Source organism: Chiloscyllium punctatum, chromosome 38, assembly GCF_047496795.1.
Source record: "Chiloscyllium punctatum isolate Juve2018m chromosome 38, sChiPun1.3, whole genome shotgun sequence".
NCBI lineage: Eukaryota > Metazoa > Chordata > Chondrichthyes > Orectolobiformes > Hemiscylliidae > Chiloscyllium > Chiloscyllium punctatum.
This window is the reverse complement of record NC_092776.1, coordinates 47,905,485-47,919,690: the sequence shown is the minus strand read 5'-3', so window position 1 is coordinate 47,919,690 and position 14,206 is coordinate 47,905,485. Positions and strand designations below refer to the sequence as shown.

At 43.8% G+C, this 14,206-nt stretch overlaps 1 protein-coding gene across 5 annotated transcripts in view; it reads left to right on the top strand.

Moving 5' to 3' along the window:
• Nucleotides 1-14,206, top strand: part of stambpl1 (STAM binding protein-like 1) — a 63,570-nt gene that overhangs the window by 21,726 nt on the left and 27,638 nt on the right. For all 5 annotated transcript variants that reach the window (XM_072557823.1, XM_072557825.1, XM_072557822.1 and 2 more), the window contains exons 3-6: nt 4,027-4,241; nt 4,805-4,880; nt 8,855-8,950; nt 13,445-13,802. In XM_072557823.1, coding sequence (XP_072413924.1) covers nt 4,027-4,241; nt 4,805-4,880; nt 8,855-8,950; nt 13,445-13,802 — 745 coding nt within the window. The remainder of the gene's footprint in view (nt 1-4,026; nt 4,242-4,804; nt 4,881-8,854; nt 8,951-13,444; nt 13,803-14,206) is intronic.

Here is a 14,206-nt window from a genome sequence, read left to right as displayed (position 1 = left end):
CAGGGAGAACTCACCATTTGGATACAGAAAGGGCTCCAAGGTAGAAGACAGAGAGGGGTGGTGGAGGATTGTTTTTCAGATTTGAGGCCTGTGACCAATGGAGTGCCACAAGGATCAGTGCTGTGCCCACTATTTTTCATCACTTACATAAATGATTTGGATATGAGCATAAGAGGTATAGTTAGTAAGTTTGCAGATGACACCAGCATTGGAGATGTACTGGATAGCGAAGAAGGTTACCTCAGTTTACAACGGGATCTTGATCAGATGGGCTAATGGGCTGAAGAGTGGCAGATGGAGTTTAATTTAGATAAATGTGAGGTGCTGCATTTTGGGAAAGCAAATCCGAGCAGGACTTATACACTTAATGGTAAGGTCCTCTGGAGTGTTGCTGATCAAATAGACCTTGGAGTGCAGGTTCATAGCTCCTTGACAGTAGAGTTACAGGTAGATAGGCTAATGAAGAAGGCGTTTGGTGTGCTTTCCTTTATTGGTCAGCTTTTGAGTACAGGAGTTGGGAGGTCATGTTGCGGCTGTACAGGCCACTGTTGGAAATTGTGTGCACTTCTAGTCTCCTTTCTATTGGAAAGATGTTGTGAAACTTGAAAGCGTTCAGAAAAGACTTACAAGGATGTTCCCAGGGCTGGAGGATTTGAGCTATAGGGAGAGTTTGAATAGGCTAAGACTGTTTTCCCTGGAGTGTCGGAGGCTGAGGGGTGACCTTATAGAGATTTATTAAATCATGAGGGGCATGGATAAGATAAATAGATAAAGTATTTTCCCTGGGGTGGGGGATTCCAAAACTAGAGGGAATAGGTTTAGGGTGAGAGTGGAAAGATATAAAAGAGACCTTAGGGGCAACTTTTTCACACAGAGGGTGGTACATGAATGGAATGAGCTGCCAGAGGAAGTGGTGGAGGCTGGTACAATTGCAACATTTAAAAGGTATTTGGATGGGTATATGAGCAGGAAGGGTTTGGAGGGATATGGACTGGGTGCTGGCAGGTGGGACTAGATTGGGTTGGGATATCTGGTCGGTATGGACAGGTTGGACCGAAGGGTCTGTTTCCTTGCTGTACATTAGATTAGATTACTTACAGTGTGGAAACAGGCCCTTCGGCCCAACAAGTCCACACTGACCCGCCAAAGCGCAACCCACCCATATCCCTACATTTACCCCTTACCTAACACTATGGGCAGTTTAGCATGGCCAATTCACCTGACCTGCACATCTTTGGACTGTGGGAGGAAACCGGAGCACCCGGAGGAAACCCACGCAGACACGGGGAGAATGTGCAAACTCCAAACAGTCAGTCGCCTGAGGCAGGAATTGAACCCGGGTCTCTGGCGCTGTGAGGCAGCAGTGCTAACCATTGTGCCACTGTGCCGCCCACTATGCCACCGTGCCGCCCACATCTCTATGACTCTATGATTCTAAGCAGTGCTGCAAAAATACCGATTTCATGGATTCATTCCTCACTCACCTAAACTGTCCTGTGGTGACCAGGGATGTGCAGGCTCGGTGGGTTAGCCTTGGGGAATGCAGGGTTACAGGGATAAGGTGAGGGGGTGGGGCAGGGTGAGTTAGCCTTGGGGAATGCAGGGTTACAGGGATTGGGTGAGGGAGTGGGGCTGGGTGGGTTAGCCTTGGGGAATGCAGGGTTACAGGGGTAGGGTGAGGGGGTGGGGCTGGGTGGGTTAGCCTTGGGGAATGCAGGGTTACAGGGGTAGGGTGATAGGGTGGGGCTGGGTGGGTTAGCCTTGGGGAATGCAGGGTTACAGGGGTAGGGTGAGGGAGTGGGGCTGGGTGGGTTAGCCTTGGGGAATGCAGGGTTACAGGGGTAGGGTGAGGGGGTGGGGCTGGGTGGGTTAGCCTTGGGGAATGCAGGGTTACAGGGGTAGGGTGAGGGGGGTGGGGCTGGGTGGGTTAGCCTTGGGGAATGCAGGGTTACAGGGGTAGGGTGAGGGGGTGGGGCTGGGTGGGTTAGCCTTGGGGAATGCAGGGTTACAGGGGTAGGGTGAGGGGGTGGGGCTGGGTGAGTTAGCCTTGGGGAATGCAGGGTTACAGGGATAAGGTGAGGGGGTGGGGCAGGGTGAGTTAGCCTTGGGGAATGCAGGGTTACAGGGATTGGGTGAGGGGGTGGGGCTGGGTGGGTTAGCCTTGGGGAATGCAGGGTTACAAGGGTAGGGTGAGGGGGTGGGGCTGGGTGGGTTAGCCTTGGGGAATGCAGGGTTACAGAGATAGGGTGAGGGGGGTGGGGGCTGCGGAGGGACTGCTCTTTGAACAGTTGCTGCGAACAGAATGGCCTGTTTCGCACTGTAGGGATGTTATGATTCTTTACGTTGCCGAGTTTCCTGAGTTGTTGAGATCATGTTCACCAAGATTGACAGTTACAATGAAGGCCTCAATATAATCTTTAAGTTTAATTTATAGTAATCTACTTCTTATGGGTGAATTGGTGACTCAATCACCCTTATCCTACTTCCCATTATAATTGAAATTGGGCCCAATGTCTGCTGATGTCCGTCTTCTCTTGATCAGATATTTATTTGGCCACAGGCTAACTAGGTCAAAGCTAGGCTTTTCATTTCCGATAGGTAAATCGAATTAACAGCATCGCGACCAAATGGGCACGATGCATATCCTGGCTAAAGTTGTTACATGCAATGACCCTCCAAACACCAGCCACAGGAATGTGACAGGTGCATTTTTCAAACCGAGTGGCTATTGAAGTTAGATTGAAGATGTTGAGACTGCTCTCCTTGAGAGAAGATGGCTAAGAGGAGATTTAATAGGGGTTTTCAAAATCATGAGTGGGCTTGACAGAATAAATAGGGAGAAGCTGTGTTTACTTGCAAGAGAAAAAAGAACGAGAGCACAGGTCCTGTTTGATGTGCAAATGAGGCAACGGTGGTATTAAAGACCTTTTTCACACAGCAATTAGTTAGTTAGGAGTTAAGGTTGCACTGGAATGCATTGTTGGAAATGTGGAGGAGGCAGGTTTGATTGGAGCATTCAAGAGAGCATTGGCAGACTATCTGAGCAGAAATAACGTATAGTTATATGGGCAAAAGGCATGCGATTGGCTCTAGGTAATCGAACTAGGCACTGTGGGCTGAATGGCCTCGTACATTGTAACATTTCTGTGATTCAGTGGTTCTGAGTGGCAAGACAGTAGGTGAGGATGGAATTGATGGTGCTGTAATTGTAGAAACTGTCGATTTGTTAGATAATAGTCAGTCGAAGCCCAGAAAAATGGTCTAAAACTACAAAAGGGCAACAATTGTTTGGACTAATCCCAACAAGAGGTTAGTGGAGGAAAGAGAAAAATGGGTGTGCGTAATTAATGTAAAATACCCTCATCAATAGTTAAATGAAATAAATGAAAATTCATTTTTGATTCACATATCTACACATATGAGGGGTGACCTTTTAGAGGTTTATAAAATCATGATGGGCATGGATAGGATACATCGACAAAGTCTTTTCCCTGGGGTGGGGGAGTCCAGAACGAGAGGGCATAGGTTTAGAGTGAGAGGAGAAAGATATAAGAAAGACCTAAGGGATCTTTTTCACGCAGAGTGTGGTACGTGTATGGAATGAGTTGCCAGAGGAAGTGGTGGAGGCTGGTACAGTTGCAACATTTAAAAGACATTGGGATGGGTATATGAATAGGAAGGGTTTGGAGGGATATGGGCAGGGTGCTGGCAGGTGGGACTAGATTGGGTTAGGATATCTGGTTGGCATGGACAGGTTGGACCAAAGGGTCTGTTTCCATGATGTACATCTCTATGACTATGAGATATATAAAAAATATGTTGAGCCTGGAACTTCTAAAGCGATCTGTTTCTTTCATAATTCCATCATTGACATACTAAAGTGACATGAAAGACAATGGCTTTTATTTTGTTTTTATGGATTTCAAAGGGAATTTGAGAGGGGTTTTCTGGGTCATTTATGAAATGTGACCCACTGAGGCTGTTCCCAGCTCCATTTTTTAACAAAGTGAACTTGTGATTCCACAGAAAAAACTGGCTACTCCCAGTCACACGGATGTCACCTTGTCACCACAAGAGCGAGTGAGGGTTCTCACCAAAATGGGTTGCAACATTGAAATCAGTGAGTGCATTACACCTCGCCGCTATTTCCGGTCTGGAGTCGAGATGGTCCAAATGGCAGCTGTTTACCTGGAAGAAGGAAATCTTGAAAATGCTTTTGTCCTTTACAACAAGTTTATAACGTAAGGAACATTTCGCTAATGAATTTCATGTTATTTTTCAAGAGAGCTTGTGGCCTTTCTGATTGTACAGCAGCATGGTAGCTCAGTGGTTAGCACTGTTGCCTCACAGCACCAAGGAGACAGGTTTGATTTCACCCTTGGGTGACTGTCTGTGTGGAGTTTGCACGTTCTCCCTGTGTCTGTATGGAGTTTGCACATTCTTCCTGTGTCTGTGTGGGCTTCCTCCAGGTGCTCCAGTTTTCTCCCACAGATTACGCGGATTGGCCATGCTAAATTGCCCATAGTGTCCAGGGATGTGCAGGCTAGGTGGGTTAGCCATGGTATACATGTGGGGTTATGATGGCAAAACAGGCTTTCAGGGTGTGGGATGGAGAGTCAGTGTGACTTGCTGGGCTAAATGGCCTTTATCCCCTGTAGGGATTCTATGATTGTACAAGAGTAGAGAAGAAATAACTAAAAGGAAGAGAGTAAGTTTATTTATAACTTTATTTTAATGCACTTGCAAATCAAAAAACCTACTTTAAACTGATGGTCATTAATGCTGTACAAACATATTTTTGCAGTTTGTTTGTAGAGAAATTACCGAAGCATCGTGATTACCAAACATGTGCAATACCAGAAAAACAGGATATTCTGAAAGTAAGTGTAACTTTTTTTATTCGTAATATTGTCAAGAACCAAAATTTCCATTGGTGTTGGAAGAGCTCTGAAAATGGTGAATGAAGCCGGAGTCCCGAATTCCCACTCCCATTCCTGTTCCTGGCAAGTTATGTCACTGCAAGATAAGGGCGCTAACCACGATGAAGCATTCACAATCTTTCCAGCTCCATTTGGGACTAGGCATTTCAGATCCCCAGAAATTTGATGGAGTTGGGATGGTTTTCCAGGAGAGGTGGCTCACCAGAAGAGTCTTGGTGCTTGGTGAACTCAAATCTGGAAACAGGAGCTTGAAGCAAAGGCATACATTCAACATTTATTTTCAAAACATTGGTCTTTTCACCGACTCATAAAACTGTCAATTAAACACAGCCAGTGAGCGTCTCATTGAAGAACCCTTCAGTTCAACATAAATAAACATACAGGCATTAGAAAGCTCTTTAAATATTGGCCAAGATATTAATAGGTAATGAAACTGTCAATCAAACAAGCTACCAGTACTCTTTGCAACAATGTATACAGCCCCTTATGGGCCTTAATGCATTGGGCATTCTTGGAGTTTGATTCAGCATTCAGAACGAGACCATCCAGCAGCCCCATCAACAGAAGCAGGCCGATGGTCATGCATTTGCTTTGCCAAGTCATTTCATTATGAATGTTTAGCTGAGCTCTAGGAATGATGAATGCATCAAGCGCTGTGGGGGCTTTGTGTCAGGAAAATTCCCAATTTCTGCTACCTGTCTTGATGAAAATTCATGATTAGAGTGGTGCTAGAAAAGCTCAGAAGGTCAGGCAGCATCTGAGGAGCAGGAAAATCATTGTTTTGGGCAGGACCCCTTCATCAAGAATGAGACTGGGAGCCTCCAGGGTGGAGAGAGATAATTGGGAGGGTTTGGGGTTGGGGAGAAGGTAGCTAAGAGTGCAGTAGGTGGCTGGAGGTGGGGATAACCCAATGTGTTTACAATAATGTTAGTCATTTATAAATTGCATCACTTTTTATCTCCAGCAATTTATTGGCATGGTGGCTCAGTGGTTAGCACTGCTGCCTCACAGCACCAGGGTCCTGGGTTCAACTCCCGTCTGTCTGTGTCGACTTTGCACATTCTCCCCGTGTCTGCGTGGGTTTCTTCCAGGTGCTCTGGTTTCCTCCCACGATTCAAAGATGTGGGAGGTGAATTGCATGGTGAGTTAGCCATGCTAAATTGCCCACAGTGTTAGGTGCATTAGTTAGGGGAATGGATCTGGGTGGGTTTCTCTTCGGAGGGGCGATGTGGACTTGTTGGGCCGAAGGGCTGTTTCCAAACTATAGAGAATCTAATCTAATCTAATCTAATTCTTGTAGAAAGATGATCAACTTAATGATAAATGCATATGGTTATTAATCTTTTATTAACATATCTCCTTCAAAAGAAGTGTTGTGGTAGAATTCATATATCCTCCAAATTTTCCTTGGTACTTTCATTTTATGCTAGTCCAATGATTTCCCATCAGCATCAGTCCCTTTCCAACTCAGAGAACCTACTAATCAAGGCACAGCAGGTTCATTTAGTCTGCACTTGAGGTGACCTTTGAGGTGACCCTTCAGAATGTCAGAGCTAAGGTCAGGAAGCAAACCTTGACATTATGGTTGGGAGCAATTTAGTGCTGTAAAACTGAAATTATAAGATCACTATAGTACTGCATCTTCACCGGCTTTGAACACACGGATTTCAAGTTTGAACACACAGTCTATTCTGAGATGCCAGTGTGTTACTGAGAAAGTGCTGTACTGTTGAAAATGCCTTCTTTCAGAAGGAACGTTAAAACAAGGCCTCACCTGCCCAATGTAGAAGATCCCTTGGGCCTGTTTCTAAAAAAAAAGCTAGCAAGTTACCTCTGGTGTCCAGGCCAATATTTGTCTTTCACCTCCCACCCATAACAGGTTATTTGGTCATAATCGCATTGTCATTTGTGGGACCTTGTGGTGCATGGAACAACGACTACGCCTCTGACTTTGCAACAGTGACTACAATTGAAAAGCAATTCATTGGATATAAAGCTCTTCATGAAGAGCTTATGCTCAAAGTGTCAACTTTCCTGCTTCTCAGATGCTGCCTGACTGGCTACACTTTTCCAGTACCACACTTTTTGACTACAGAAATGTAAGTCTTCCTTTATTAGGGAGTCACTTGTGATGGAAAATTTGCATATTACTCCTTTTCCCTTAATTAAGTGAATCAATTCTATATGTTGGAGCCAGTGGGAATGCTTTATTTGTGTATCATAGCCTCAAGCAGCTCATAAGTCCGATTTTCAATCTTACTCTATTAAGTAGCTGAGAAATTGTGATTGTAAAATATGTATCTCTATCTATGGTTGCCTCCTCACATTAAAAGAAAAGGTCAAATCACCAACACTGCTTCACAATCCTTCTCACTGTTAAACATTCAGGGCAGAATCCTCTGTCACACAGTTTAATTATTTCACTGGAGGGTGTGGAAGTGAGTGTCATTTTGTCTCTGAGGAGGCCCATCTTTGCTTTCATGATCACCCCATTCTCAGTTCCTTACATTTCGATGCCTAAGAGGTAGAGTGAAGATTGTGGTCGGGCTGGGCCTTCCCCTGCTTTCCCCACCAATACCTTAAGGTGGGAAGTGGGGGTCTTAAAGTTCCTGGCACCATCTTTAATGGACTCCAAACAGATTATAAGCCTAGAGCATCATTTCAGCTTTTGGAATGGACACCTGCAGCTAAGTATTCAGGCTCTTGCATCCTTTCCCCAGTCAGTCCATATCCTTTTCCCCTTGGTTGGTCAGCCCCCCCCACTCCCCCAGTCGGTCTCGCCCACCTCCCTCTCTCCCAGTCAGCCACACCCCTCCGATTGGTCACACCCCCTCCCCCCAATCGGTTACCCCTCCTCCTCGATCGTTCCAGGAATAGGAGTAGGCCATTCAGCCCCTCCAGCCTGCTCTGCCTTTCAATGAGATCTTGGCTGATCTGTGACCTAACTCCATATTGCCTGCCTTGGTCTCATATGCCTTGATACCCTTGTTTAATAAAAATCATCTGTATCAGATTTAAATTTAACAATTGACTTATCGTCGACTGCTAACGGTGGAAGAAAGTTCCAAATCTCCACGCTCTTTGCATTGAAGTGCTTTCTAGCATCTCTCCTGAATAGCCTGGTCTTAATTCCTAGACGATACCCCCAGTTCTGGAATCTTCAACCAGTGAAAGTTGACAATCTTTATGTATTCTGTCTTTATATCCTTAAAACCTCAATTAGATCACCTCTTGGCATTTTTTTCTTTAGAATTTAGAAGGCTTAAATTGTCTAATCTCCCCATACAATTTAACCTCTGAAGTTCAGGTATCATCCTTGTAAACCTGTTTTGAACTCCCTCCAGGGCCAATACCTTCTTCCTAAGGTGTGGTGCCCAGATCTGCTCACAGTACTCTAAGTGCGGTCTAACTAGGGTTTTGTATAATTGCAGTATAACAGCTGCATCCTTGTACACCAGCCCTTTTGACATGAATACCAGCATTCCCCTCGCCATCTTGACTATTTTCTGCATCTGTTTGTGATATGTTGAAGACCTATGCATCTGAACCTGCAAATCTAATTGAGCATTCATTGTGTTTATATATTGTGCCTTCTAAAACGTTACCGTGACCTTTCCTAAAATAAATAACCACATACTTGCTTATAGTAAAATCCATCTACCATAGCTCTGCCCATTCACCTAATTGATCAATCAAATCAACATAATCTGTCCACGTATTGGCAGTGTAGGACCATGCTGATTGGCCTTCTATAGAATGAGCCATGATTGTTAACTAATGGATCTTGTCCTTGCTGGATAAGAAACATCATTGACCGGTCAAGCTGACCCTGGTAATGTCTGGGCTCTGTCTGTAGTGAGGGATTACATTATTTTTTTTACTGTATTACCAATTCATTTCTGTTTTAATTCAAGAAATTGAAAGAAGTTGCATTTCCAAGAGCAGATGATTTGAAGACACAGCTGATTGCCAAATATAGTGCTGAATACCAAGAATATCTATCTGCCCAGGTAAAGTTAATGACTTGATTTTCTTTGTGCTACCCTGTAGTTTGTTTACTCATTAGCAGTCTTCCCAAATTCTATTACCTTGATTAAAATTAACTACCATCTCTTAAAGTAACTGTGTTTTTGTTTCTGGGTCAGTGTGCAGCGACAGGAAACTTCCTGACTGCATGAGCCTGCCCATTCAAGATGGCCGCCAGAACTTTGGTGCTATGGGTTTGGCCTGGGCAGGAAGTCAGGGTGAGTGACCCAGAAAATCCTGAAGAGGATGCCCGTTGCTGATGTGGGTCGAGGAAAAAGCCAGGCTAGTGGCTGTGATGCTGTGCTCTACATTTATAGAGGTTAATCCCACTGACTGTCTCACCATCACACTCATTCCTCATGCTGCTCCTGCCTCCTAATGCTTTCTACTCACCCTCAAGTCCCCCTGCACTCTCCATGCCAACCTCTACCCCTGTAACCCCATGTCCATCCCACAATCTTCATTGAAACTTGGCACCTGTACCTACCTTTGTAGCTCCTGTAGCAACCAAGTGCCAACCCCTGTCCTCCACGTACCAAACTTTGACCTCACATTACCCTGTCACTATTTATAGAGAGCATCTTAATTGGTTGATTTTGATTTTGAATTTTGCCAGCATAAATTCTAATTTATTAGCAGAAGAGTTGGGTTTTGGATTATTTCTCCACATACTGCTCCAGCCTGTGGGCATAGGGATTGGGGATAATACATTGGTATGGATGGAGAATTGATTAGCAGACATGAAGCAGAGAGCAATGTTTAAATTGGTCTTTCTTGTAGTGGAAAGCAGTGACTAGTAGGGTACTGCAGCGATCACTGCTTGAGCCTAGCTTTTCAAAATGCACATGTCCTCAGTTTGGATGAGGGGCTCAAACGTAATATTTCCAAATAAAAACTGAAACAACTGCGGATGCTGTAAATCAGATACAAAAACGTTCAGCAGGTCTGGCAGCATCTGTGAAGCGAAATTAGAGTTAATGTTTTGGGTCCAGTAACCTTCCCTCAGAATATTTCCAACTTTGCTGATGACCCAAAACTAATGGGATTGTGAGTGCTGAGGAGGATATAAAGAGGATTTGAGGCAATTGAGATAAGTTGAGTGAGTGGGCAAATGGATGGTAGATTCAGTAAAATGTGGATACGTGTGACACTATCCACTTCATCAGGGAAAAGAAAGTGGGACTTTGTTAACTAAATGGTCATAGCTTCAGGGATGTTGATACTTAAAGAGATCTGGGTGTCATTGTATATCAGTCATGGAAAGTAAGCATGCAGGTAGTACAAGTTAGAAGGGTAAATGGTCATGTTGAGTCCAGGAACAAGGAAGAGCTCCAACAGCTGCATTGGGTCTTGATGAAACCACACACCTGGAGTATTATGGGCAGTTTTGGTTTCCTTACCTAAGAAAGGATGTTCGTGTCATGGAGGGAGTGCAGCTAAGATCCACTTGACCGATTCCTGGAATGGCAGATTGTCATATGAAGAGAGGTTGAGTTGGCAGCATCTGTGGAGAGAAATCAGAAGTTAACATTTTGGGTTGAGTGACCCTCTGTCAGAATAGAAATGTGTTCCCTACAGATAAATATGTGGGTTCTTTTCCATGTGAGACTGAGGTTGGGGGGGGCGGGGGGGGGGTTGCCGGGTGTGCCTCACTGAAATGTATAATATTCTGACAGTTTGGATACAGGTTTGATGTTTCTCTTGGCTGTGAGCAATCCAGAACGTGGTTCGAAGTCTTAGAAAGTAGAGTAGACCATTTAGGACTAAGATGTGGAGAAATTTCTTCACCGAGAGGATGAACCTGTGGAATTCTCTAACACAATAATTCTATGAATGCTGAATCACTGAATATTTTAAAGAAATACAATAGTTTTCTGTACGCTAAAGCTGTCAAAGGATATGGGAAGAGAGTGGTAGTGTAACGTTTAGAAAGAGGATTACCTCGTATCATATTGAATGGTAAAGCAGACTCAATGGGCTGAATGGTCTACTCCAGGTCCTGTTTTCTCTGTTTTTATAATTTCACATTTTGGGCCCTGACATTGATGAAACCATATGGGTTGATGGGAGCAGTCATGTGACATGTGTTTTTGCTGGATTGGTCAATTGGCAGACACAGAACACACGCTCCAATCCAATGAGGAATGATGGGCAGGCTCTTGAAGCTGACAGCCAATACAAGGCCTTCCATTTCAAGGCAGCCTCTTCGCAATTCTTAAAAGAAAAAGATGTAAACGTGGAGAATAGGACGTGGAGTAGGTCATTGAGCCCAATGAGCCTGCTCCATCATTCAGCAACTCTAAGCAAAATCTAAAATGAAAAATGGCCATGGTCGCTGGCCACCTTTTTGGAGGGGAGACCCACAATGGGAAGCCTATCTCATAAAATCCACCAGATACTGTTCAGATTACACCATGGGCTGAATCTGTAGGCCTTCCGAAAGGGGGTGGATGAGAATCTGATACTGTGTGTCCACGTGTTGGTTCCCCAGCACTGACCCTAGCCGAGGCTTTCTGCTGCTGGCTATTATAGAGAATTTCTCTTACTGTCCTAATCAATAATTAACCCACTACCAGCCCTTAAAACAAATTGTCTGGCCATTTATTTTATCGCTGTTCTCGAATCCTTTCTCTGTAGAAATTGCTGTAAAGGTGCATGGTTCTGAAACTGTGAAAGGTACTACAAGGGGTTACGATGGTCTGACTTGTGAACACTTGTCCTTATGACGGGGTGCAGTTTTAAAGATCCGACATACAGACATTTACTGTACTTTTGAACGGCCACATTATGTTGTTGTACATTGTGTTCCCACTTGTGTACAACTCGACTTGCGAATGGACTCTAGGACGCAACTCATTCGCGCCCCGGGGACTGGCTTTACATAAAAACAAGTCTTTCTGTATGCCTTTTAGGGCGCTGTGATCAAAAACAGCAGACAGCTAGGCCTATAATTCTTTGCCACTGATTTATTCTCCAAGTGATATTTGACCACTGCTCCCTGCTGCAAGCACAGCTTGGTCAATTTGCTCTTCAATTAATTAACGTTTAGGCATTAACATAATCAAGGTCAAAATATCCACATATTTCCAAACAAAATTGCCTCTCAAAACTGGAACAAACGCACTTACGTTTAGATTCATACTAGGACACTGAACAGAATTGTATGCTTTCTTGTCCAAATTAAAACAATTGGTTGATTCATCACTTTCTCCTGATGAATGTACTTTTCTGTATGTATGGGTCCCTAAACCTCAGAAACCATTTGGGTATTTTGTGCGGACGGTATTCACTGTCATGGACTAGCCAAATTTGAAACTTACTTTCATTTTCTTTTTGCTGAGTGTAGTGAACTGTTCCAATACTCAGTAAAAACATCAAACAAGCTCCAGTTCTCGTGCAGGCAGGCACAGAGCATAGCTCCCTGAGTGACAGTGCCAATTAGCTTGAATTTGGAGCTACCGACAATGATCAGAAACTGGGTAACGATATCCTAAACTTATTTCATGTGCAATCCTTACAGGCAGCAGCCTGTCACTCCACCAGTCTGAGCTGGAATTGATGGACCATTTTCTAACTCACTCATCTCCCTATGACAGACAATACCAGAGCCTAACCATCTAACCTTGCCCTATACCTGTACATCCACAATGTCCAGCCAGTGTAATGATCAGCAACAAGATTCCTAGATTATTTCTCCCCTGCATTAGCTCAAGGCACTGAGCTCTCTTGAATTGTAATGAAGCCAGAGTTTCAATTTGTGACCTGAATAACTGACTTTAGTAAACTCTGACAAGAAATTGTGGGGCTGTGTCTTAATAAATCATCAGATTGTGCCTTAATCCAGTAGACTATCATATCTCAAGTGTTTAAGTGCCTGTCACCAGCCCAGATGAAAGAGGCTTTTCCAATCTAGTGCTAGATGATGACTTAATTCATCTTTGTGTCCAGGGTCAAGTACAATTCAGTACCACCTTGTATTCTAGCCCCAATATCACTTGAAAGGTGAAACCCTACACAACTATTTCCTCTAACCTTTCTAAAAATAGTCATTGGAAGAGCATGCACATTAATCTTGGCACCGAATTACCTATGTGAGGCTAATAAGCAAAATATTGACCTGCATTTCTGGCTGTTTTCCAAGCACACGTTTAAAGGGGCGCAACACAGTGTGCTATTCAGATTTTCAAATCTGTTCCGTTTTGAGATGTGTTCTGTGAAAGTCCACTGTTCACTCTACTATTGTCATGACAATGGAATTTAAAGCACATATTTCTTAAAGCATCATTGACTACATACAATCTGTGCAGATGGTAAGCTATGTTAGATTAAAAACCTCCTGTTTGAAGATGAAATGATCAGAAGAATCTTACATTTACAATTGTTTAATAGACAATGGTAAGGAATTAATTGTAAATTTAGTCTTCATTGTGACGGATTGTTTTACCTTCAAGGGACAAATGTTTGTTTGGTTTTCTCAGAGCAAAGCCAAAGATGGTGATTCCGGAAAGCAGCTACATAATAAGTTGATTGAGGAAGAAAGATTACGTGTGGCCAGGATTCGGCAACAACAGTTGGAAGTGCAACAGTTTCATTTCTTCGAAGAGCAGCTGAAGAGACAGGATTTTCAGAAGGAGAGACAGAAAGAGCTGAAGCTGAGAATGTCAGAACAGAGTGATGGGGGGATGTTAACCTGCACTGCAGCAGCACGTGAACAGACTGAGCCTACCATGTCTGCGTGGCGCACAGTAAACGCTGCCAGCCAAGTGCCAAGCGATGCCCAACCAGGTTGGTGCCCTCCAGTGGACAGGTCCCTGAAACCACAGAGCTCAGCTGCAAGTAAGTATTTAGCAGATAAGAAGATGATAGGAGGTTATTAATCTCCTTGAATCTGTCCTGATGTTCAATGATCATGTTCGATCTTTGTGTGAACTCCATTACCTGCCTTGCTTCTGTACCCCTGCCTAACAATAATCTATCAGACCAGATCATCTAGTTGTAATGTCAGGTCATCTTGTTGTAATGTCAGGATGAATGTAAGCTATTTAAGAGGACGCAGTTAGTTATGGGTCTCTTCAAATTTTAAATTTTGTGTAAAATCTAATCGTTAAATGTCAGATCGTTAATTGTGATCGGAGTATGACCTCAGGAATTGTACTCTTTTGTTTAATTTTAATTAATTTTCACTGGCTTGGCTCTTGTGGTAGCTCTGTCACTCTGAGTCAAACATTTATGGATTCAAG